The 22770-nt window shown below is 47.9% G+C and overlaps 1 protein-coding gene across 1 annotated transcript in view; it reads right to left on the bottom strand.

Moving 5' to 3' along the window:
* LOC146809528 (immunoglobulin superfamily member 1-like) overlaps positions 1–22770 on the bottom strand; it is a 788293-nt gene that overhangs the window by 281283 nt on the left and 484240 nt on the right. Inside the window, exon 11 of the mRNA XM_085614874.1 lies at positions 2868–3149. Coding sequence (XP_085471000.1) covers positions 2868–3149 — 282 coding nt within the window. The remainder of the gene's footprint in view (positions 1–2867; positions 3150–22770) is intronic.

Raw genomic sequence — 22770 nt, 5'->3', positions numbered from 1 at the left:
GGGTGTCGATACCAGTTGTGCTGTTGTTTAGTACGACGTGCTTATGTCTGTTGTTTGTTTTTCAGAGACCACTGAAATAGTAAAGAGCCCCCCCCAGAGGGTCTGTGATTTGGTGGTAGGTTTATTGGCCCCATTGATCCTTTGTGTGGTCGCCGTAGAATCATTGTGTGGTTTGCTTGTTAGAGAGTGTGGAAATGACTGCTGAGCTGAGACCCACCTGAGTAGTGCCTGGGGGAAGAGCATTACCCATTTCTTCATCTGTCCCTCTAGGTGTGAGAATTCCTCCCATGTCTTCCTTGTGTGCGTTGATTGACCCAGTAGTAAGTATAGGAGCTTCTGCTGCCCTTTGGTTGTTTTTCTTTGGGGGGGTAATTTGTGCTCGGTATTCTCTGTTTTTGGTTTCAAGTTCAAGTTAAAGATGGGGAAAGACTTTGAAGACCCCTGTTCCTGCTCTACTTCTTCTGGGTATCCTGACCTCGGCAGCCGGTCTCTGTCGCCCCCCCTCCCCCTCCGGGTAAATCTCTGCTCCATAAAAAGGATAAATGCTCCACTCAAACGGACAACGGATCCCCTAGGCTCGACTGTTTCCTTCAGCCCGGGTCCTGCAGCGTGCCTCATCCCTCAGCCCTCGTCTCTAGCTGAGCTCAGCGCTGGTGTGCATGTGCTCCCATGTCACTGCCTCCAACCCTCAAGGAGCGTGTAGGGTTGGCATCAGTGCTACAACCACACCCACCCACCACCTACAAACCTCAACAAATGGCAGAGCAGGCCCTGTTACAGGACACCTGGGGAGCAGCCCTGGTAGAGTAATCATCCCTCTAAGCTGCCCAACAACACAGCAGTCACTGCATTGTAACCCCAGCCACCCAAGTCGCCAAGGACCTAAGGACCTAAGGACTGGGCCCAGGACTGGGCTCACAAGATGAAAGCTGCCCTCATCAGCAGGAGGCTCAGCGGGACAGTTGGATTGGGGTTGGAGGTCAATGGGACTGTGACCCATTTGCCAACTAAGCTTTTGTCCCCCACATCAAAAACTGTTTGATTGCACTCAAGCAGTAACCCCACCAGCCACTACGGACCACAGTTTTAACAACCAGGGGGTGGTGGTTATGCGACAAGACAGCAGATTCCACTTTGCTTCACAGACATCAATGCAGGAGCCCCGGCGAAACCAGCGACAGCGTTCACGGCCAAGCACACCAAGCCCTTGGTTTCTGGCCGGTAGACTCCTCTTCACCACCACCTTTCAAAAAAGGCTAAAAGCAGGCTCACAGGACAACCAGCAGCAGCAGGCAGCGTGGCAAGAGCTTAGGGGCTGCTACCAAAGGGTAAAGCAGGGAAGAAGCCAATGCGGCCTGACTAGGTTCAGGTGTGGTCTGCAAGCCCCCTGGAGCTTCCCTGCACCCACCCTATCCGTCGGGCTGTCTCTCTGCTGTCTCACTTCAAAAGGCTGTCAACCTCAACTACAGCGATAACCATAAACGCCTGGAACTGCTCCAGAACTACTGTGACTAGCTCACCCTGCATATCGCTGGAGGACTACATCCAACAACATTAACTACACCTACAACGCCCAGCACAGTACTGGAAGCCTTGCCACAGTAGCATGCTCGTACCCTACCTATTATCCTTGACCAAGCTCCACAGGGCAGGGCCAGGATAGGAAGATGGTGCTACCCTCGTCTCAGCTACGTCCCATCAACCGCACCAGCTCCAAGCTAGCTAGAAAACATGCAAAGCCCTGGGGTCATGCCCAAAAGAAAAAATAATATCTTGGAGGATGGGCACTACTCTCTAAGCGGACATTTCCTCAGCTCCACCAACAAGCAGGCCTCAGGAGCTGGCACCCACAGCCCTCCTTTCTACCCCGCCAGGAGATCAAGCGGATCAAGGGGCCCAATCGTCACAGAGGCTGATCAGTGAATACTTCAGCAAGGCTCCACCTCAGCTGTGCCCTTTTTCACCCCCACCGACTCAACTGAACTCACCTGCACTAGATAAATCCATGAACACCTCAAACAGACCTCCAGCCGGGCCATCACCCAACACGCCTTGCTCCCACCGAAACCAACAACGGGTGGCCTCGGGCAACTCCGAGCCTCTCCAACTGTTCCATCCCTCCCCAGACAAACTGACATTGACCCAGGCCAATGCACCAGCAAACACAGACACAAAGGAAGGCAATCAATCTCCCAGCTCTGGAGGGTCCTGGGAGATCGAAGCTTTGCCAAGCATCCAAAGCATACGCACGATAACATCAACAACTGCCCAGGTGCACACAAACGCTATCAGCTGCAACTCTCTGCCAACATCTTAGGAGACACTAAAGGGCTCCCAGCTGGACAGCAACACACCAGAGTCAAATCACACCCAGACGCCCATGAAGAGTAAAAGTAGGAAAAGCATACCAGATCAGGAGCTAGGTAACCTATCTGACCACCTCCTAGCTACACTGGAAGCCCATATTGGCTAATGATAGACTATCTAAATGTAGCAATGACTGAAGCAGCACTTCTCAGGTTGTGATGTATGCAGCGTTTATCATATTCTTTGCCATCATTGCTCTTCTGAAGTTTGGAATATACTTTGGTATACACCTTAAAATTAATAATCTACAGGCATTTGTTAGGCCTATAAATACCATAGTGAGGCCTGTGCTCTGCTGTACATTTGTATCCTAATTTCACTTTTCACAATATAGGCTGTACTGACTGTGTAGTCACATTTCATTTGATGTCCAGACATGTAAGGCTTGTTTGCTCATCAAACATCAGGGCATTTAACCAGTTATAAAGATATTCTATCAATCCAGTAATAGAACTCTTAAGGACATAAGACGAATCAAGAGAAGCCTTCGTTGCACTCACCTCGGACTGTTATCTGGACCGGGTCACTCAGATCAGAATAGTATCTCGAGTCACCTCTCCTGTGATACCTGCAGAAGTATGTCCCGGCATCCTCGTGCTGCAGGTCAGTGAGGACAAACATGGCCTCTTTTCCGGGAGGATCCTTACTGTGGGTAGTCTTTAAATCTCGAATTAGAAGAAATGTCATTGCTGAGTGTATCCCAGTGCAGCGGATTGTTAGGTTCCCTCCTCTCACAATCTCTCTGCCGGGGCTCACGATGACCATTGGTTTAGCAAAGGGTTCTGTAATTTGAATGGAAAACCAGGAATGAGCACTCAGAGTAGACACAACTCTCTCCTGGGAATGGAAACGAGGTTGGGTGTGTATTCTGAGTCTTACTGCATGGTTATCAGAGCAGGAGGGAGCAACATACAGAACCGAAAACACACTTATCTGGCACACGTGCCCTTTGTACGTAAACACACGTTTACACATGCACACTTAATTATAAAATATGTATATGATGAGGGCCACAAATCAGGTTGCCACACACACACAAATAACCTCTTATTGTTCCCAACTCATTGGAACTCATTTTATCAATCGTCATCATCATCAAAAACTTTATTACAATCACCAGGATCCAAAAAAGTACACAGCACAAGTATAAAAAACAGAGATAAAAGATTTGGGAATAAATACGTTAAAAACAATTTCATTAGGTAGATGTGCAAATAGCGAAATACAGCAATGCCTAAAAGGATAAAAAAACTTCATGCAAGTAGCTTCTCACGCCTGATCCACAGTGCGTACCAGAATCTAGAGAGGCCAAAGACCATTGGTCTAGCTCGAGATAATGACCCGGACCAACAAGTCTACACAATGGAAATATCATTATTTTCCTCAGTGATGAATAATGAATGAAAAAGAAAAGTAAGTTAACGATAGACTCTGGACAGGCTATACACGCAGGACACAATCCATCAAAGAAGCATTAAAACCACCTTTAGAACAAAATACTCTGGTGGGCAGAGTCTTGTAGCGGAACTGTAAGAAAAGTTTATGTGCCATCGATGGACTAATTTCATCAATAGTTGGCTCAAACAATGGGACAGATTTAAAAATCAGAAAATCTTTAGTCAAGCCAGTCGATGATCTGCCAAGTCCATTGCAAGCGTCTTTTCCCAATATAATTCTTTCAGCTTCACCCTCGAAATCTGCACCATATTTTCCGGATTGGACCAAAAGTTCTCATCCCCAGCCTCCCCAATAGTTCTCGTAATGAGATGAACAACCTGATCGATGTTGCCTGGGGAGATTTCAGGAGTTCCTTCAAAGCCTCTCGATAATTCTCCAGTTCTTCAACTGTCCATAGCCTGAACCAAAACATTAACAATTTACAATTCAGCTTATGCTTCAGCTGGCTATGGGTGAGGTCCAAGTACTAGGTTTTCAGAGGGGAGCTAGCAGGATGATCGACAAGCGATCTCAGGAAGCGGTTTTCGACAATAGTTAGGGAGGATTGATTGCCCGTGCCCCATAACTCAGCACCATAAAGTGCCTCTCCCGGAACCTTGGTGTTGTAGATTTCGAGTGCAGGGGCAATTTGACGAGATACCGTCTTCCTATGTATTTTGCTGATATTGGCACATTGATGAAATAATTGTAAATTTGCTTTTTCCATATGTGGACCCCAGTCAATCGATGGGGTCAAGCGAATGCCCATGTAGTCAAAAAGTTCTACTTGCTCCAACTTAGTGCTACCAGCCCACACAGATCTAGTTGTTGGTTTATTTCTTCCTCTATGAAAAATCATATACTTGGTTTTAGCCTCGTTAAGAATCAGACCCCTATTGTCGCAAAACCTTAAAAAATCATTCAGGAGTTGATGGAGACCCTGCGGTGATTTAGAAATTAAAAGGGTGTCATCTGCAAACAATAGAGCAGGCACTCATCTCACACCAATTTTAGGGGCATCACAGCCGTCCCTATCTACATAATTAACAACTCCATTGATAAAAAGAGTAAAAAGGGTGGGCGCCAACACACATCCCTGTCCCACTCCACGTTGGACAGGGAAAGTTTCTGTTACTTGGTTATTCGCGCCCCACCTGAACTGTGCTGTGTTGGAAGAACTAGTCTGATTAAAATGATTAAAAGATTAGTAGAGAGTCCCATCTCTTTTAAGACCCTCCAGAGTCTAGCCCAAGGGACTAGATTAAATGCGGTTCGCAAATCAAAAAAGGCCACATATAATTTGCCCCCCTTGACAACTACTTCCTTCCAGTAGATACAAATAAGGTGGTAGGCCTGATCCAGGGTGCTAACTTTAGTGTGAAACCCAGCCTGGAAATCACTCAGGGTTTGGGACTCTATCGTCTAATCCTGTATCCTTTCTTAGACCTGTTTGCAGAATTTGTTTTGAAGGGAGTCAATAAGGCTTATCGGCCTAGAACTCATTGGCTTAGATCTATCCTCTTTTTTATAAATGGGCACTATTTCTGCAATCTGCCAAGATGGTGGGATAGGGGCACCAGACAAGATCAAGTTCGTAACCAGATTAATGTACGAACCCCAGAGCATTTTGTCCTCTCTGTACAGGTCATTGGAAATTCTATCTGAACCACGGGCACGCGCTGGCACACAGGATGAGATCGCTATTTGCGTTTCCTCCAATGAGACAACCAAAGTTTCACCATCCTCTCTCAGAAGCTCGCCACTCACCTCACTACTCTCACTGCTTTGCATCAGTGCCATTACCATAAAGAGAGCTAAAATAGGCAACCCACTCTTCAGGCTAAACGGTGTATTCCAAGATTTGCCTTGTTCCTTTTAGCAAATATGCTGCTTGTCTCCAGAATGCCTTGGGGTCTTTATCGGTTAGTGCAATATGTAAGGAAGACCAAAGAGAACCCTCCCAATCCTTTTTAGCTCTACCGATGGCCATTTTATACTCAGCTCTGCAGGTTGAAATCTCCGCACATACCCTTCATTTTAGTGCTCAAATAAGTGCCTCCTTTGCCTTCCTGTACCAGGGACACTTAGTGTCTTGCATCGGATCTGCACATTGCCCCCCCTCTCCCTGCACTTTGGGAGGTCCACTAAGTATGTCCCTCATCTCACTAAAAACAGCTCATGGCGGGGCCCCAAGCTCTCAGCTGCATCCTTTGGAGATAGTTTGGCCAACTCCTTGATCAGCTGCCTTACTTTTGCCTTCACTGCTTCTAAAGCTCCCGGGTGCTCCTCCACCCAGCCCCACTTGACAGCTCTTTGGTTGTTTGCAACCGAGAGCACACCCAGGTGAGAGCACCCCGTGATAACAGTCTGTGCGGGGCCCAGTTTTGTGAGGATAAGAGCAAGGGCATAATGGTTACTTTCAGATATTTTCACCACTGCCATATCTTCCACTAAGGGCCAACGATTGGGGGTAATTAAACAATGATCAATTCTACTAGTGTGACCAAGTCTGTTGAAGGTGTGTTCCCCTTTAAGATCCGACCTAGTTCTACCATTTGTTGCTCTTAAATCATGTTGTAAAGTAAGGGCGAGCACCTGACCTCCTCTCTTCGTTCACCTTACTTTTGGGAGGTCTAGGGGAGGTATTGACAACTCACAATCCCATTCCTCAGTTAGATCTGGAGGGGTAGAAGCAAGGGGTTCTAAGGTACAATTAAAATCACCTGACACCAATACAGGGCCACTTCTGGAATAGTTGGCCAAAGCGTTATCTAATATGTGGATAGTGTGTGCTTCCTCCAAGGCACGGTCCACTCTATTGTAAACGTTAAAGATTCTGACCCTCCAACCACCAAACAGTGTCAGCTCGAGGGCCAAAATATCCTGTGAATCAACATAAAGGAGCTTAACTTTGGACCCCAGCGCATTTTCTATCCAGACTGCGAGGCCCCCTGAGGGTCTACCCTGATTTCTCTTAATCGCTTCAATGGCGTAAGCGGAGAATCCGCTTCTGAAAGGGGTGGTCAGACTCCATGTTTTCAGGAACAGGATTACATCGAAGTGTGTCCACAAAACTACACCAGTCTGGATCTGATTGCAATTTTAAAATCCCAGCCACATTCCATACTAAAACCCTTAGATCAGAGGCGGCAGGTGTCCCACATTCTGTTACAAGGCTAGGGGCTATACCACCGATTTCATGGGCAATCAAGGGATCGTCAACAAAAGAAACTGATACCCTGCCATCCACTGTGCCACCGTTTGGAGCTAAACTACTGGTTCCATTAACAATCAGGGGCCCGGTACAATACTCAATGTTGCGCGCTAAGCTTCTCGGTGTCAACATTTCTGATGGGGGCGAATTCAATGGAGACCCTAGGTTCCCTAAGTTTCTTTCACCAGTTTGCAGTCACCTTAAGCCATTCCTTGTTCCACAAAAATAGGTGCAAGATCCTTCCCCTGTAAATCTATGGGGCTCTAACTCCGACCTTGATGGGTGCCCATACCTAATAGAGATAGAGGTATTGGCTGGGGGAATAGTATGAGAATCTATCGCCAGTAGTCCAGTGACCATATCCTTGTCAAAGAACCTAACTTCGATCATGTCCCTGGCAACCCCGGGTAAGGTGAGTCTTCCTGCATATTTAGTGTTATCTCTAATTATCGAGTAACAATCAATCAATCAATCAGGGTACTTGTAAAGCGTGCTACTTACCCGTGAGGGTCCCAAGGCGCTAAGGGGTGGGGGGGGTGGGTGCCGCTACTGCTCGAAGAGCCAGGTCTTGAGGAGTCTTCTGAAGGCGAGTAGGTCTTGGGTCTGTCGTAGGTGGGTTGGGAGGGTGTTCCAGGTTTTGATGGCGAGGTAAGAGAAGCATCTTCCGCCGGCGGTCGTACGTTGGATGCGGGGGACATATGCGAGGGCGAGGTTGGCGGAGCGGAGCTGGCGGGTGGGGGTGTAGAAGCTGAGTCTGCTGTTCAGGTAGGCTGGTCCGGCGTTGTGGAGTGCTTTGTGTGTGTGGGTGAGGAGCTTAAAGGTGATCCTCTTGTCGATGGGGAGCCAGTGCAGGTCTCTCAGGACGGGGGTGATGTGGCTGCAGCGGGGGGCATTGACGATCAGTCGGGCGGAGGCGTTTTGGATGCGTTGTAGCCGCCGTTGGTGTTTGGCTGGGATTCCTGTGTAGAGTGCGTTGCCGTAGTCCAGTCTGCTGCTGACGAGGGCCTGTGTCACTGTTCTTGTTTCGTCGGGATCCATTTGTAGATCCGGCGAAACATGCTTAGAGTGTTGTAGCAGGAGGAGGAGACGGCGTTGACTTGCTTGGACATGGAGAGGGAGGAGTCGAGGATGAATCCTAGGTTGCGTGCGTGGTCAGTTGGTATCGGTGCTGTCCCCAGGGCGGCCGGCCACCAGGAGTCGTCCCAGGCTGAGGGGGTGGGTCCGAGGATGAGGACCTCCGTCTTGTCCGAGCTCAGTTTCAGACGGCTGCTCCTCATCCAGTCGGCGATGGCCTTCATGCCCTAGTGAATGTTGGTTTTGGCGGTGTGAGGGTCCTTGGTGAGGGAGAGGATGAGCTGGGTGTCATCGGCGTAGGAGATGATGTTGAGGTTGTGGTGGCGGGCCACTTGTGCGAGGGGGGCCATGTAGATGTTGAACAGCGTCAGGCTGAGAGATGAGCCCTGGGGGACACCGCAGATGATGCCAGTGGCTTCTGACCGGAAAGGTGAGAGGCGGACGCTCTGTGTTCTGCTGGAGAGGAAGGACGTGGTCCAGTCAAGGGCCTTCTCTTGGATTCTGGCTTCTTGGAGGCGTGTCTGTAGGGTGCAGGGGCAGACCTTGTCGAATGCAGCTGACAGGTCCAGGAGGATGAGGGCTGATGTTTCGCTGTTGTCCAGTTGGCGTCTGATGTCATCTGTGGGGGCGATGAGGGCTGTCTCGGTGCTGTGGTTACGTCTGAATCCGGATTGGGACGGGTCCAGGATGTTGTTGTCTTCGAGGTGGCGGGTCAGTTGAATGTTGACGATTTTCTCGATGACCTTTGCCGGGAACGGGAGCAGGGAGATGGGTCGGCAGTTCTTGAGGTACGTGGGGTCCGCCTTGGGCTTTTTGAGGAGGGCGTTGATTTCAGCGTGCTTCCAGCTTTCCGGAAATGTTGCTTTTTCGAAGGAGATGTTGATGACCTTCCGTAGTTGGGGTGCGATGGCCGCGTCTGCTTTGTTGAATACGTGGTGTGGGCATGGGTCTGACGGAGATCCTGAGTGGATGGAGTTTATGATCCTGCGTGTCTCGTCGTCGTTGGTGTTGGCCAAGGAAGGAGCATGCAAGAAGCAGGTCCCATGCTGTGGGGGCCAGCGGCCGGATTTAAATCACCTCCTGGCACGATGATGTGGGCGTTGGCGACCGCGAGTGGAGATGGGCTTTTAGTGCCCTGTGGAGCCTGTGGCAGCCAGGAAAGGAGCAGGCAAGAAGTGGTCCCACCCTGCGGGTGTCCGCGGCCGGATTTGATGCCCCTCCTGGCGTGATGACGTGGGTGTTGGCAGCCTCGTGCTGCGAGTGGAGCTGGGGCATGTAGTACCCTGTTGAGCCTGTGGCAGCAGGGAAAGGAGCAGGCAAGAAGTGGGTCCCACACTGCGGGGGCCTGCGGCCGGATTTAAAGCTCCTCCTGGCGCAATGACGTGGTCATTGGTGGCCTCATGCCGCGAGTGGAGCTGGGGCTTGCAGTGCCCAGTGGAGCCTGTGGTAGCCTGGAAAGGAGCAGGCAAGAAGCGTGTCCCATGCTGCGGGGGCCCACGGCTGGATTTAAAGCGTCACCTGGCACAATGACATGGGCATTGGCGGCCTCGTGCCGCGAGTGGAGCTGGGGCTTGTAGTGCCATGTGGAGCCTGTGACAGCTGGGAAAAAAGAAGGCAAGAAGTGGGTCCCACCCTGCGGGGGCCCGCAGCTAGATTTAAAGCGCCTCCTGGCGTGATGACGTGGGAGGTTCAGTGGGTCTGTCGCAGGTGAAGCTGCAGGTGCGGCAGGAGAAGGGTCCGTGGGTCCATTTCAGGGCGGCCTGGAAGCAGGTGTTGTGTCGGCCGGCGTTGAGTGCGTGGAGGGAGTCGGCGTCGTATCTGAGTCTGGCGTCGTGGCGAGCATAGGGTCCAGGGATTCTGTCGCTGGGCGTGGTCCAGGCGCGGATGGGCGCAGACGGGCTTGCCTTTGGCACGCCTTCGGCGCACCGGCGGCGCGCCCACTGCGCGGCCTCCATAAGAGGGGCTGAGGGAGGTAGGGGCAGCTGGGAGGCGGGAGCGGGGTGGCGAATGAGTTGCTCGGGAGGCGGGGCATCAGGGCAGCAGCGGCGGGAACCAGGCAGCGAGGGGAGGGGGGCGGGGAAAAAATGGCGGGAATCGGCGATCGGGTGAGCAGGGAGTGGGATTCAGGATCAGGTAGCGGGCGAACCAGAGCGGCACTCAGGGGGGCAGCGGCTGGGGAGCGACCTAGCAGGGCAATGGTGAGTGGATCTCAGCCAAAGGATTACTTTGTTATTTAGTGATTCATGGTCTTCAGACCCAACCGGAGAGAGTTTAGGCACTTCAGTGAGGTAAACCACATTTTGGGCATCCTGATCACTCTGCTTCGTAGAAATACCATCCCTTACTGACCCCATCTCCCACTTGTCCCCACCCATTGGCATAAGGGTGTGGCCTTCATCTAGGGTCACCTCTATCTATGGTCTTGGTAGCGTGAACAACTCCTGGCTGTGTGTTTTTAGTTACCAATACATCTATAAAGTGTATATGGTGATTCCTGGAGCTGCCTAAGAGGTGATATAAAGTACTATGGGGGGTACTGTGAGGGGTAACTTTATTAGGTGGCTCAGCGATCCCCCAGAAATGAGGCCCTATGTCCCTATCCTCAACTGTGGATTGTAGTGCTAATGGAGGTACTAAGGGCTGCCCATGGTAAACCTCCTTCCTGCATGCTACCCTCTCAGTTAGGGTGGTGACCTCCCTTCTAACGGCAGCCACCTCATTCCTCAGTGTCTCAATCAATGACGTCAATACAAGCACCTCGGGGGCAGGAGCGGTGCAGGACACTTCAGAGTTATTTGGACCCACTCCCGGGCACCCTACCTCCTCATGAGCAAGGACATCGAATCTGTTGCGGCATTTAATATAGGTTGCTTGAGCTATGCTAGGTGACCCATTCAACTCAGCACTTTGCACCGGTATATCCAGGTCTGGTTCCAGATCCGAGACCGGTTTCTCAGACTCCTACTATTCCCGTTAGTAAGTTATTTAAACATATGTGGAATTCGCTTGGAGGGTTTTTACCCTTGCGGTATGTTAGTTGGAGTGACCAAGGGGGCTGCTGAATCGTCATCTATAGTTGTAGCTGGCCTAGCAGTATTGCCCGCTTGAATGGAAGAGTTCAATGGGTCCGAATCTGCTATTTCCTGGCATTCGGTTAATATTGACTCAATTCGGTCCATAGTCTCATGGCATATTGCGCCAAGAGACTTCTTTTTCCTTTTAGAGTTGTCCGTGCCCTGAACCTTATCGTGACTTTTCCTCATGCCCATCTTCCTCAGACTCCCTTGGTTGCTTAGTATATTAATGGTAACCCGCCACTGCACCTCTATAGGAAAGTTCTCAGAAACACTATCTCAACCCTCACTACCATCGTAGCAAGGAAAAGCGGATGAGGCTGGGAACCAAGCAGAAAGTAAAGTTAGCTATACAACTTCGATTGCATTAAAAGGGAATAAACATGGAATAAAGAGGTACGTTACCAGTTTTTGATTTGGTCCATTGAGCCAGGAAGGATCGCCCTGTTGCCGGGCCAAGGGAGGTGGCCCTGCCCCGCCTCTTCCTGGTGCAGACGTTCCCATCCGTGCACATCCCGCACTGTGGGGGCCCGCTTGCGGATTTAAAGCGCCTCCTGGCACGATTACATGGGCGCTGGTGGCCTTGTGCCGCAAGTGGAGCTTGTAGTGCCCAGTGGAGCCTGTGGCAGCCGGGAAAGGAGCAGGCAAGAAGCGGGTCCCTCGCTGCGGGGGCCCACTGCCGGATTTAAAGCACCTCCTGGCGTGATGAAGTGGGCAGCCTCATGCTGCGAGTAGAGCTGGGGCTTGTAGTGCCCTGTGGAGCCTGTGGCAGTGGGGAAAGGAGCAGGCAAGAAGCAGGCCCTAATCTGAGGGGGCCCGCGGACGGATTTAAAGTGCCTCCTGGCGTGATGGAGTGGGTGTTGGCAGCCTCGTGCCATGAGTGGAGCTGGGGCTTGTAGTGCCCTGTGGAGCCTGTGGCAGCCAAGGAAGGAGCAGGCGAGAATCAGGTCCCATGCTGTGGGGGCCAGCGACCGGATTTAAATCACCTCCTGGAGTGATGGTGTGGGCGTTGGTGGCCTCGTGCCACGAGTAGAGCTGGGGCTTGTAGTGCCCTGTGGAGCCTGTGGCAGCCGGGAAAGGAGCAGGCAAGAAGCGGGTCCCACGCTGCGAGGGCCCACGGCGGATTTAAAGTGTCATCTGGCACGATGACATGGGCATTGGCGGCCTCGTGCCGCGAGTGGAGCTGGGGCTTGTAGTGCCCTGTGGAGCCTGTGACAGATGGGAAAAAAGCAGGCAAGAAGTGGGTCCCACGCTGCGGGGGCCCGCGGCTAGATTTAAAGTGCCTCCTGGCATGATGACGTGGGTGTTGGCAGTCTCGTGCCACAAGTGGAGCTGGGGCTTGTAGTGCCCTGTGGAGCCTGTGGCAGCCAGGAAAGGAGCAGGTAAGAAGCGGGTCCCACGCTTCGGGGGCTGGCAGCCAGATTTAAAGCGCCTCCTGGCGCGATGATGTGGGCGTTGGTGGCCGTTAATGGAGCTGGGGCTTGTAGTGCCCTATGGAGCCTGTGGCAGCTGGGAAAGGAGCAGGCAAGAAGCGGGTCCCACGCTGCAGGGGGCCGGCTGCCAGATTTACAGCACCTCCTGGCACGATGATGTGGGCGTTGGCGGCCGCGAGTGGAGCTAGGCCTTGTAGTGCCCTATGGAGCCTGTGACAGCTGGGAAAGGAGCAGGCAAGAAGTGGGTCCCGCGCTGCAGGTGCCTGTGATGGGATTTGAAGCGCCTCATGGCACGCGATGACGTGGGCGTTGGCGGCCTCGTACCACAAGTGGAGCTTGGGCTTGGAGTGCCCTGTGGAGCCTGTGGCAGCCAGAAAAGGAGCAGGCAAGAAGCGGGTCCCCAATCTCAGAAGGATGATGGGTTGAATGAGCACACTAAGGGCCTGATTCTGATGTTGTTACGAATGCCTCCTAACGGCATTTGCTCAGTCCAAATCGGATCGTGAACGTGTCTTTCTGACTGGCTCGGAAAGGTTTCCTACCGACAGAGTATAATGTGAGTTAGGCGTTTAGAATATCCCAATCCCAACCCGATGGCATTTGGAATGACTGAGTCGTATGGAGCAGATTTGTACGTCCCTACGGACTGCGTTTCTGAACGACCGAGTATGATGCTAGATTTTGACAGCCTTTCTGAATCTTGCCTTCTGACTTGAATCGGCAGTCGGAATCAGACTTTAATGGCCCGTAGTGGACCCCCGGAACCCAGAGCCTTTTCAATCAGACCTGTGGGGGTACCCATGGTCCCCCCTTACCAGCCATGCACAGTGCGCTGGTGCCTGCCACAGGGTGTCTGATTTTCCCCAACCACCCCTTTCTTCAATGGGAGCCTTTGCATTCAGTCGGAACAAAGGCTCCCCTTGTAGTCAATGGGAGTCCAACCAAATTGCACCTAGAAGCATCCAGATGCACCGTACTTGATCGGTTGGACTCTCCTGATCTGATTCGGTCAGAAAACATCCCCAAACCGATTTGGCCGGGAAGCTTTTCAAACCGCATCAGACTCGGGCCCTAATTTAAAGACGTGGCCTGCAGGTTTCAGGGCAGGCACACAACCATTTGAGATAACCGATCTACACACTAAAATATATGTGCCTGCCTGCCCCCACAAACACGGAAAGGCTCACTAAGAACCACAAACAGACACACTGACATAGAGACACATGCACCAACAGGTTAGGATCAATGGCTCTCACAGAAAGACACAGAGACAAACTTATACAGACATTCGAGCACGCAGACACATGCATAAAAGTATACTGGAAAAAATGTTAGGAGCTTTGAGCAACATCTACACGCCAGGCCTCTTTTGCACTTTAACACCATTTGTATCCTAACCCCCGTTGCAAAGGGTTCCATATATGTGTTGAGTGTCTATCTACATCTGTTTATCCAAATACACTTTCTATACAATGTTATCGGCTCTATAACGTAATTACAGTGAATAGTGTCAGCACTGCTGGCACTACCACTTGCGTTTTCTGAAATGTAAAATGTACATTTGTTTTACACCCACCCATGTATTGTTTAAAAACTGTAGATTGTATTTTTATAGCTTTTACTACTCCTGATGAGGCATTGAAGCCCTGTCCGGCAAGTGTCACACTGCTCATGGGACCGAAGATTAGAGTTAAATAGTTAGTAGATTAGTAATATGTGTTTACCTTGTGAATTAGTGTGGTAAATTCATTAACTGTGTGCTCTTAAGTTCTTGTTTTTTTAGTATTGTTTATAGTAGGGATAGCATGATGGGAGTGGATTAGTAAAAGGGAAGTTGTAGGTTGAAATTGGAGTGGTGGACATGTGCTACTGTTAGTTGGGTGATTTGGCTAAAAAAGGAAGGAGAAGCTGGAAATTATGCTTGGGTGTTTTTAGTAGTTAGGTTTGAGATGAGTCTGAGAGATGAAGGATGGGGCAAAGGTTAAAGAGAGATTAACATATACATACATACATATATATACATGACAGTAAAGTTGTAGTTGCAAGTTTAAATCCCTCTATATATACACGCATCCATATGTACATAGAAGCAGCAATATTTACATGTTGACATATAATAAAAATCTTTTGGCTTGAAATAGAAACACTTTTTTCTCCTTCCCCTATATTAACGTGTCTGCTTATAAATAGAAACTTAGTTCCATGTAGAAGGTCATGTGCATAATGACAAACTCCTCTCCATACCATAAGAACTTGCAAAGCATATTTTTTCATGTCTATATGCACTGCCCATGCATATACATACATGCAAAAATAAGAGGTAGAGAGAGAGAGAGATAAAGGCATACGCAGTAAATATTTTATTACTGTAAAAATATTGTAATATTCTTGCGGGTATCTTTCGTATAATTATATTTACATACTGTGAAATATGTTATTTAATTGAAAGACTCATAACGCAATACACACACTCCTCCACTTATATGCTATGTAAATGGGATGTAATTCTTATGTACTATGACATACATATGAATCTAATGAAAAATACAAACATTTATCATTATATAATACGTTTATGCTATGATTAAAATAAAAAAACTGCAAACATGTATAGAGACATACCCACACATATAGCTCAATGTGTATATGTAGTATATATACATATATATATATTTATATTTATATCTATATAAACATTATTAATTAATATTGATGCAAAAGGAATTAATCCCTAAATATCCACATGTACATGCATGTAATAACAGTTACATGTTCAGTCATACCCATGTATGTTGTGCATATACATAGCCTGTATATACAAGAAAAATATTTTTGTTTATATAAAAATGTATTGTTATACTCTTCTATTATAGTTATGTTCTCTCTAATCATATTTACATGCTCTACACTGACGTATATGTATTATCCTAGAACTGAGAAGAAACCTATATGCAGACACTCATCTACATATCTATTTGTATACATGAGATATTGAAGTATGTAATGTAGAACCCTTAAGGTTCTGTTATAAATTTAATAGATTTTTTAATATAAGTAGTCATGAAATACACATACATACATAACATCCATAAATATATATGTATGTGTCCACTTATACATTTAGATAACAATGCCATCCCTATATTGTATTGTATTGTATTATTACATTTATGTAGCACTTACTACCTCTGTGTATGGAGCTACATGAGTAGCATGCTACGTGGAGTAGGGTGTGTGTTTGGCGGTGTGCTGTCTCTGTTTTTGATCCTGTGTGGGAAGTGTTTCCATGTTGTGCGTGATGACCACTGAGGTGCAGTTATCCTGTTATGGGATTCAGCACATAGCATTGTTAGGGATGAAGAAGTGTGAGGGACAGGCACACAGTTTATGGTTCTCGGTAAGTTGGCAGCTTTGAGCACCTTTGCAGGTCCCTTTATGGTACTTCCTATGTTTATAGTCCACTTAGCTGGTTACTGCACTGGGTTGTGCGTTCTGGAATATTATGTTTAAAATGCATGGTCCTGAGCATGCGTAGGTTAAAGGGAGAAATGGAAACTGCATTGGGGGTCTAAAATCCAATTGTCCATTGGCCAGTAAAATATGGTCGGTCTCTTCAATTATCCATGCCTGTTTGTTAAACATGGGATTCCTGGTTGGCTAAGATATTCACATTTTTAGTCAGGGTAAGCTAAGTACAAACTAAAAGATAGCCTGTTCTCACCGTCTGGTAGCTTGGCACAGAGAAGTTAGGCTTATCTAAAGAACCAATGTGTATAGTATTTGAGCAATAGCTTAATGTATTCTGAACAAACCAAGACCAAAACAACAAACATTCAATGTGTAGTAGTTGAGATATGCAGTAATGCCTTAGAAACAAGTAGTGCTAATATGGTTATGTAAGGTCGTGCTGTATGTAAATTGGCAAAATCAAAGTTTGGGCTGACCTTCTGGAAGTGCAGGTCGGCTACAGGAAACACGCTGGCCCCAGTGAACAAACTACCTTTCCTGGTCGTAAGCAGCGTGAAGCGTTGATCTTCTCCGTGCAATGGAGGCAATGTGTCAGTTTTGACGACTGGTGCTGGAGTCAAGAGGCATTCAGTGATGTGCCTGTTTCTGCCATGCAGTCGAGGGGATGAGTTGATCCCACCAAGCTGTAGCAGTGGAGATATGCTGTTTGATGCATTCATCTCTGGAGCCAAAGTGCTGGTTCCGATGCAATGTGCCGATTTTACTCCCGCAACCCGATAAACCAGTTCTGCTACCAGCAGACAGGAAATGCGTTGACATCCATGTTGCAAGTATCTGGGCCACGTCTAGTTAGCCAGGCGCAGGAGCACGGGTAGAGGCTTTGATATCCCTGAGTAAACTGCACCCAAAGGCACTGCAATGACAGGCCTGAGACAGGTTTGAAAGGCTATTCATGTGGGTGACAGAATCAGTGCTGCAGGCCCACTAGGAGCATTCTGCTTACGGGCCCTGGGTGTATGTTACACCACTTTACAAGGGACGTACTAGTAAATCAAATATGAGAATCAGGTATATACCAATGTCACCATGTTTAGGGGAGAAGTACGTGCACCTTAGAACAGGTCAGCAGCAGCAGAGTGCTCAGAGTCCTAAGGCCTACAGAAACATTGTGAGAAAAACAGGAGGAGGATGGCAAAATGTTTTGGGATAACCCTGCAAAAAGGGCCATTTCCAACAGAACCCCCCTCCAACCTAATGCCAGGGTAGTTTAATCAATACCTTAATGGAAATCTCTACTTAGGGTGATAGAACCTGGACAATGGCCCACTACTGCAGGGGTACTTGCCATTTCTATGCCTCTCTGAACTCATTTCTATGCTCTGTCCTCTGTCTATGCTATAAGGGGCCACTGAGCTAACCCATGGGGAATCCTTGTTCTTACTTGGGGACTCTATCTGTGCAGCACCTAATATTAACCTGCTCCATCTGTGCAGCACCTAATATTAACTGGCTCACAAATGCATCCCGGCAGGCAGATAGTACCACCATGGCAAAGGAAGTGATGTGGCCCATTCCACCTTTTGGGTCTGACATTGGTCCCCAACCCAAGGAAAACCCTGTCCACAAGGACAGCAACAAACAGAGACCACTGACAGCTGTCAGCGTTGGGAGCCAGCCCATAGACCATCCAGGGCTCTCTGTCCTCATAGGGTTGGGCAGTAGCCCCAGGTGTCTTGCATCAACCTTTTTCCACTGCACCTCCTACTGGTTATGGGGTGGTATCTTGTAACTGGCTCTTCAACTCATGGTCTGTATGCTTGGGCAGAACAGGGATCAGGGGTGAGTCCTTCCTCCCCATGTCCCTAAATCTGAAGTTCTGTACCCTCCAGGTACCTTTCTGGACACTCTGGTGCTGACCCAAATGCCCGCCTCTTCAGCAAGCTTTTTGGAGTCAGAAAGCTTACTATCAACTAGGTGTTGGTGCAGGTCTGGAAAACAAATATGAAGAAAGTGTTCCTATAAAAGCAAGTTGTACAACCCTTCATAATCATTAACTTTGCTACCCTTCACCCAGCCCTTCATTGCCTTAACAGCATAGTCTAAGAAATCCACCCATATTTGTGTAGAGAGTTTGTGACCGTCCCTAAACTGTTACCTGTACTTTGCAGGGTTCAGCCCAAACTTGCTGACTAAAATTGCTTTCGTGGCAGTGTAGATGGTCTGGCCCCCACCTCAAATGTAAGGAGTGTATCCCTCCCCACTGTGGGCATGTGCCACCAAAGTCTACTCCCCCCCACAACTCCTATGGGACCTTGTGCACTTTTAAAGCCACTTCATTGGCTGCCAACCATTTATCTATGTCATCCCTCACATTATAACTGGGTACCATATCTTAAAGGATATCAAATCTGGACTCATGTGAAGACACTGCAGGCATGCTGCCACCAATATTGTTGTCTATGGCCAGCCTCTTCTCTTCTAGAGCTTGCTCCTTCTTTAGCTTAGCAAAGGCAAGGGTCTGCTCCTAGTCCTTCTCCATCATGTCGAGCTCTAGTTTTAGTTTTCTTTCCTCCCTCCTGTCCTCCAGCTCCTCTGGGGGCAGATTCTTTAAGGACACACTGCTGTCCTTGGAGGAAGTTGCTCCCCCCTCTGTAGGCTGAATGACAAGACGCTCTGTGAGGTCCAGCCCTGATCCTTCCTCAGACTTAGATCCCTCCTCCTCATCCATTTCTCCTTCTGGGTTGGCTGTTGCCTATGCTCACAAGGTTTTCTGAAGCTCTGCCTTCTTGGCACTTCCCAACACAGATCTCTCCTGGTAGAACTCCTTGAGCTGGACCACTGTGTAAGCATCCAGAATGGCCAACTCAAATTCCTTATTGTCAGGCAGAACCAAAGACATTGCAGAGAAAATGGGACTTGGGCTAAAAAACTTTGAAAAAATCTAATGATGTCAGAACGGGGTGAATAGAAAAATGTTCGAACTGGTCTCAGTATAGAGTTGTAGTGAACCATGAGTTACTAAATGGTATTGCACAAACACAAGACCTATCCTCACCGCTGATCACCAATGTTAGAAATGGGATTCCTGGCAGGCTGAGGTATTCATCCTGGCCAGGCAAGAACCACCACTCTAGTCAGGTTAAGCTTGATACACAATAAGATAAACTGTGCTCACCCTCTGGTAGCCTGTCACTGAGCAGTCAGGCATATTTAAAGAAGCAATGTGTAAAGTATTTGTGCAACAGACACACACAGTAACACAATGAATGCACCACAAACAGACTCAACACCAGTTTAGAAAAATAGATTATTATATTCTGAACAAAACAAGACTAAAATGACAAGAATCCAATGTATAGAAGTTGAGATATCGAACTTTAATGGAATAAATGCAGTAAAGCGCTTAAATGCAAGTAGCGCTATAAAGGTTACTTTAGACATGGGCAAGGTCAAAGTTTGGGCTGACCTCATAAAAGCACAGGCCAACTACAGGACCCATGCAAATCGTGCTGAACAAAGTACATTTCCTGGTTGCAAGCAATGAGATGCGTTGATCTTCTCTGCGCAGTGGAGGCCATGCGTCAGATTCTAAGACGGGTGCCAGAGTAGAGAGGTGTCGAGCAATGCATTAGTTTCTGCCACGCAGTCGAGGGGATGTGTCGATCTCACCGAGCATGATACGCTGTCAGATGCATCGATCTCTGGAGGCAAATCGCTGGTTCTGATGCAATGATTTTACTCCCGCAACCGGGTTGATGCACCGGTTCTGCTACCAGCAGACAGGAGATGTGTCGTAATCCGTGTTACAAGTACCTGAGACACTTCCTGTGAACCAGGTGCAGGAGCAGAGGTAGAGAATTTGATATCACTTGGTCTCAAGCAACAGGGGGCAAGTCAACAAGCCTTTGGAGATCACTTGGAGTCCAGCTCTCCTTCAGCAGAGAGAGCAGCATGGCAACAAACAGAGACCCAGTTCTTATACCCAAAAGTGCCTTTGAAGTGGAGGTGACTTCAAAGCTGCTCAATGAAGTGCACAAGTATCCCTTTCAACCCAGTCCTGTCTGCCAGGCTATATGTTGGGGGTAATGATTCCTTTGTGTGGGGACAGGACACTGCCTATGCGAGTGAAGTGCTAGCTCCTCCTCCCCATCCTGCCCAGGCAAGGCCATCAGAATGCAAATGTATATAGATGGGTACTCAGTGACACCTATCCTTCCTGTGTTGTGGCTGTCTAGAGAGAATACACAAAGTGTAGCTTTCACACACTCAGATCTGTATTTCTAGACAGGCTGTCAGGTCCAAAGAGCAGTAAGTGCAGAGAAATGTTGACTTTCTAAAAGTATTCCAAACCACAGGAGAAAACAGGGCCTGACTTGGAACCAAAACCGACCATGGCAAAGTGCTCCACCGGCCCCCCCAGGCGTTAGAGGTGCAGCCGACCTGTTTGCCAGAGCCGGTTTCAGATGATTTTGGTACAGAGTCCGACATTGAAGCCATGCTGCAAAAATGGCCCTGTAACAAAAACGGCCCCCAGGGGCCCAAAATCGACACCCAACCTGGCGGCCCACCAGGGAAACACCCGGTGCCCACTACGGTCAATACTGCCCTGGGAGAAAACCCATAGTCCCAGTTGAGACCTGTGTTGGTACAGTATCAGGCACCAATGTCTCAATTGGACTGAATGAAAGCGTACAACCCCAACTTTTGATTTTAAGCGCAATTATGTTATCAACAAAGGCATAGAATTATGTTTTTAAGTGTTATAATGCAGCATCAACCATGCTTTTTAAGTTGTGTACTAAGGGCAAGGTGATTCATTCAGGATGCCCCATGTTGAGATGCTGGGAGCTAATATTTACTCTACTATTACATTGGTAACGTTTTTGCAGGCCTTTATATACTCCCCGCAGCTTGTTGGGGTATGCCATAATTTAAGGAGCGCCTCATATCAAGTCGGACACTACACTGGAAACAATCTCACGAGCACTTCGGATGTACGCCAGTTACCCTTGTTTTAAATCTAACTCTAATTTCCTTTTTCTTTTTCCTTCCCTTCAATTTTTCAATGGTTCTAGCAATTTTAGCCAGATTTATACAGGCATGCTAATCATAATGTCCTGAAGATGATCCCTGCATTCTCTTAAGGGATCGAAACGCCGTTGACACCTTGCACACCATATACACTGTCTGAAAATGTTCTAATATTTGTGTAATGGTGGCTTCTGTATATTCTGTTTGTTCTATTAGAAATGTGTGTGTAACAAACAATTTTCCTTTGCCTGAACCCCTTACTTTATGTTGTGCGTCTTTCTTGCTAAGTTGGATGCAGGCTTGTGTCCCACTTAAACTGTTCTGTGTTTATTCTCTGTATATAGTAATTTTGACTGTGTATTAAATATCTGTCCGCCTGGATAGATGTCTACAATATAGCACTGATTGGGTCTATATTTATTGATTATAACTTATTTTCTGTCTGGGGACCACTGTCTTTAGAAATAGTCCAACTACCCAAAGGTCCCTGACCAATTGTATTTGGGTTTCCTTGTTTTTTCATACTATATCATTTAAATACCAACACCTTGAAGGAGATGGGTCTCCTACCGCCCCACTCCCCGTGCCATCGCCTTCACTTCCTTGATTAATTTTTTGTCTGCATGTATGCCTTAGCAACGACTATTGATTTTCCTTGCTCTAGCAGCTTAGAACTGCATCAATCCTATTGGAGACTAAACGCATCACAGTTTTTGGAACTGGCACTTCTCCGGCATAATTACTTGTACTTCCTGATAGACTATAGTGGATCCTCTCTTCCCTCCCTGGTGACCAGCAGTGCTTGCCCAGACCCAAGCATATATGCCCAATGGCGATTCCCTCCATGTTCCTGGGATTTCGTTCAGACTCCTGCCCTAATAATGACCCCTGGCCATGAATGCCAAAATGCTGTTGACTTGCACCATCTAAATTGGGATTGCTCATTATGACATGAATTCGCATTATTTGTACTGTAATGAAAAAGATCATGCATAATTATTTTCGAAATGTTCCCAAAATGCTGTTTTATTTTTTTCACGTGTTTCACTTGCATCATTTAAAGATTTCTTCGCAAGCACAATGGGCCTGATCCACAAAGGTAAACGTATACGTTTGGTCTAAACTTAGACCAAACGTATACGTTTACATCTTTGGGAATTCTCAAAGGGCATTTACAAGTGCTATCTTTATGTCCGCACTCAGTGCGGAGATCTGGCTTGAGGCAGATATAACCATAATACTCGTAAATGCCCTTTGTGAATTCCCAAAGTTGTAGACGTAGACGTTTAGACCAAATGTCTAAGTTTACCTTTGTGAATCAAGCCCAATGTGTTCACCTTGCACATAGTACACAACTTAAAAAGCATGGTTGATGTCGCATTATAATCCTTGAAAGCATAATTTTATGCCTTTGTTGATAATATGATTGTGTTTAAAACTAAAATTTGGGATTATGTGTCATTGTTTTTTCTGTAATTAATTTATTACTAAAATCGGGTATATACCAATATCACCGTGTTTAGGGGGGTAGCACATGCACTTTAGCACTGGTCAGCAGTGATAAAATGCTCAAAGTCCTAAGGCCACCAGAAACCAGGTCGCTAAAAGATAAGGAGGAAGGCAAAACATTTGGGGTAAGCCTGTAACAAGGGCCATTTCTAACACTGTTCAT

Source organism: Triturus cristatus, chromosome 7, assembly GCF_964204655.1.
Source record: "Triturus cristatus chromosome 7, aTriCri1.1, whole genome shotgun sequence".
Lineage (NCBI taxonomy): Eukaryota > Metazoa > Chordata > Amphibia > Caudata > Salamandridae > Triturus > Triturus cristatus.
Note: the sequence above shows the minus strand (reverse complement) of the source record. Positions and strands in the feature narration are given on the sequence as shown.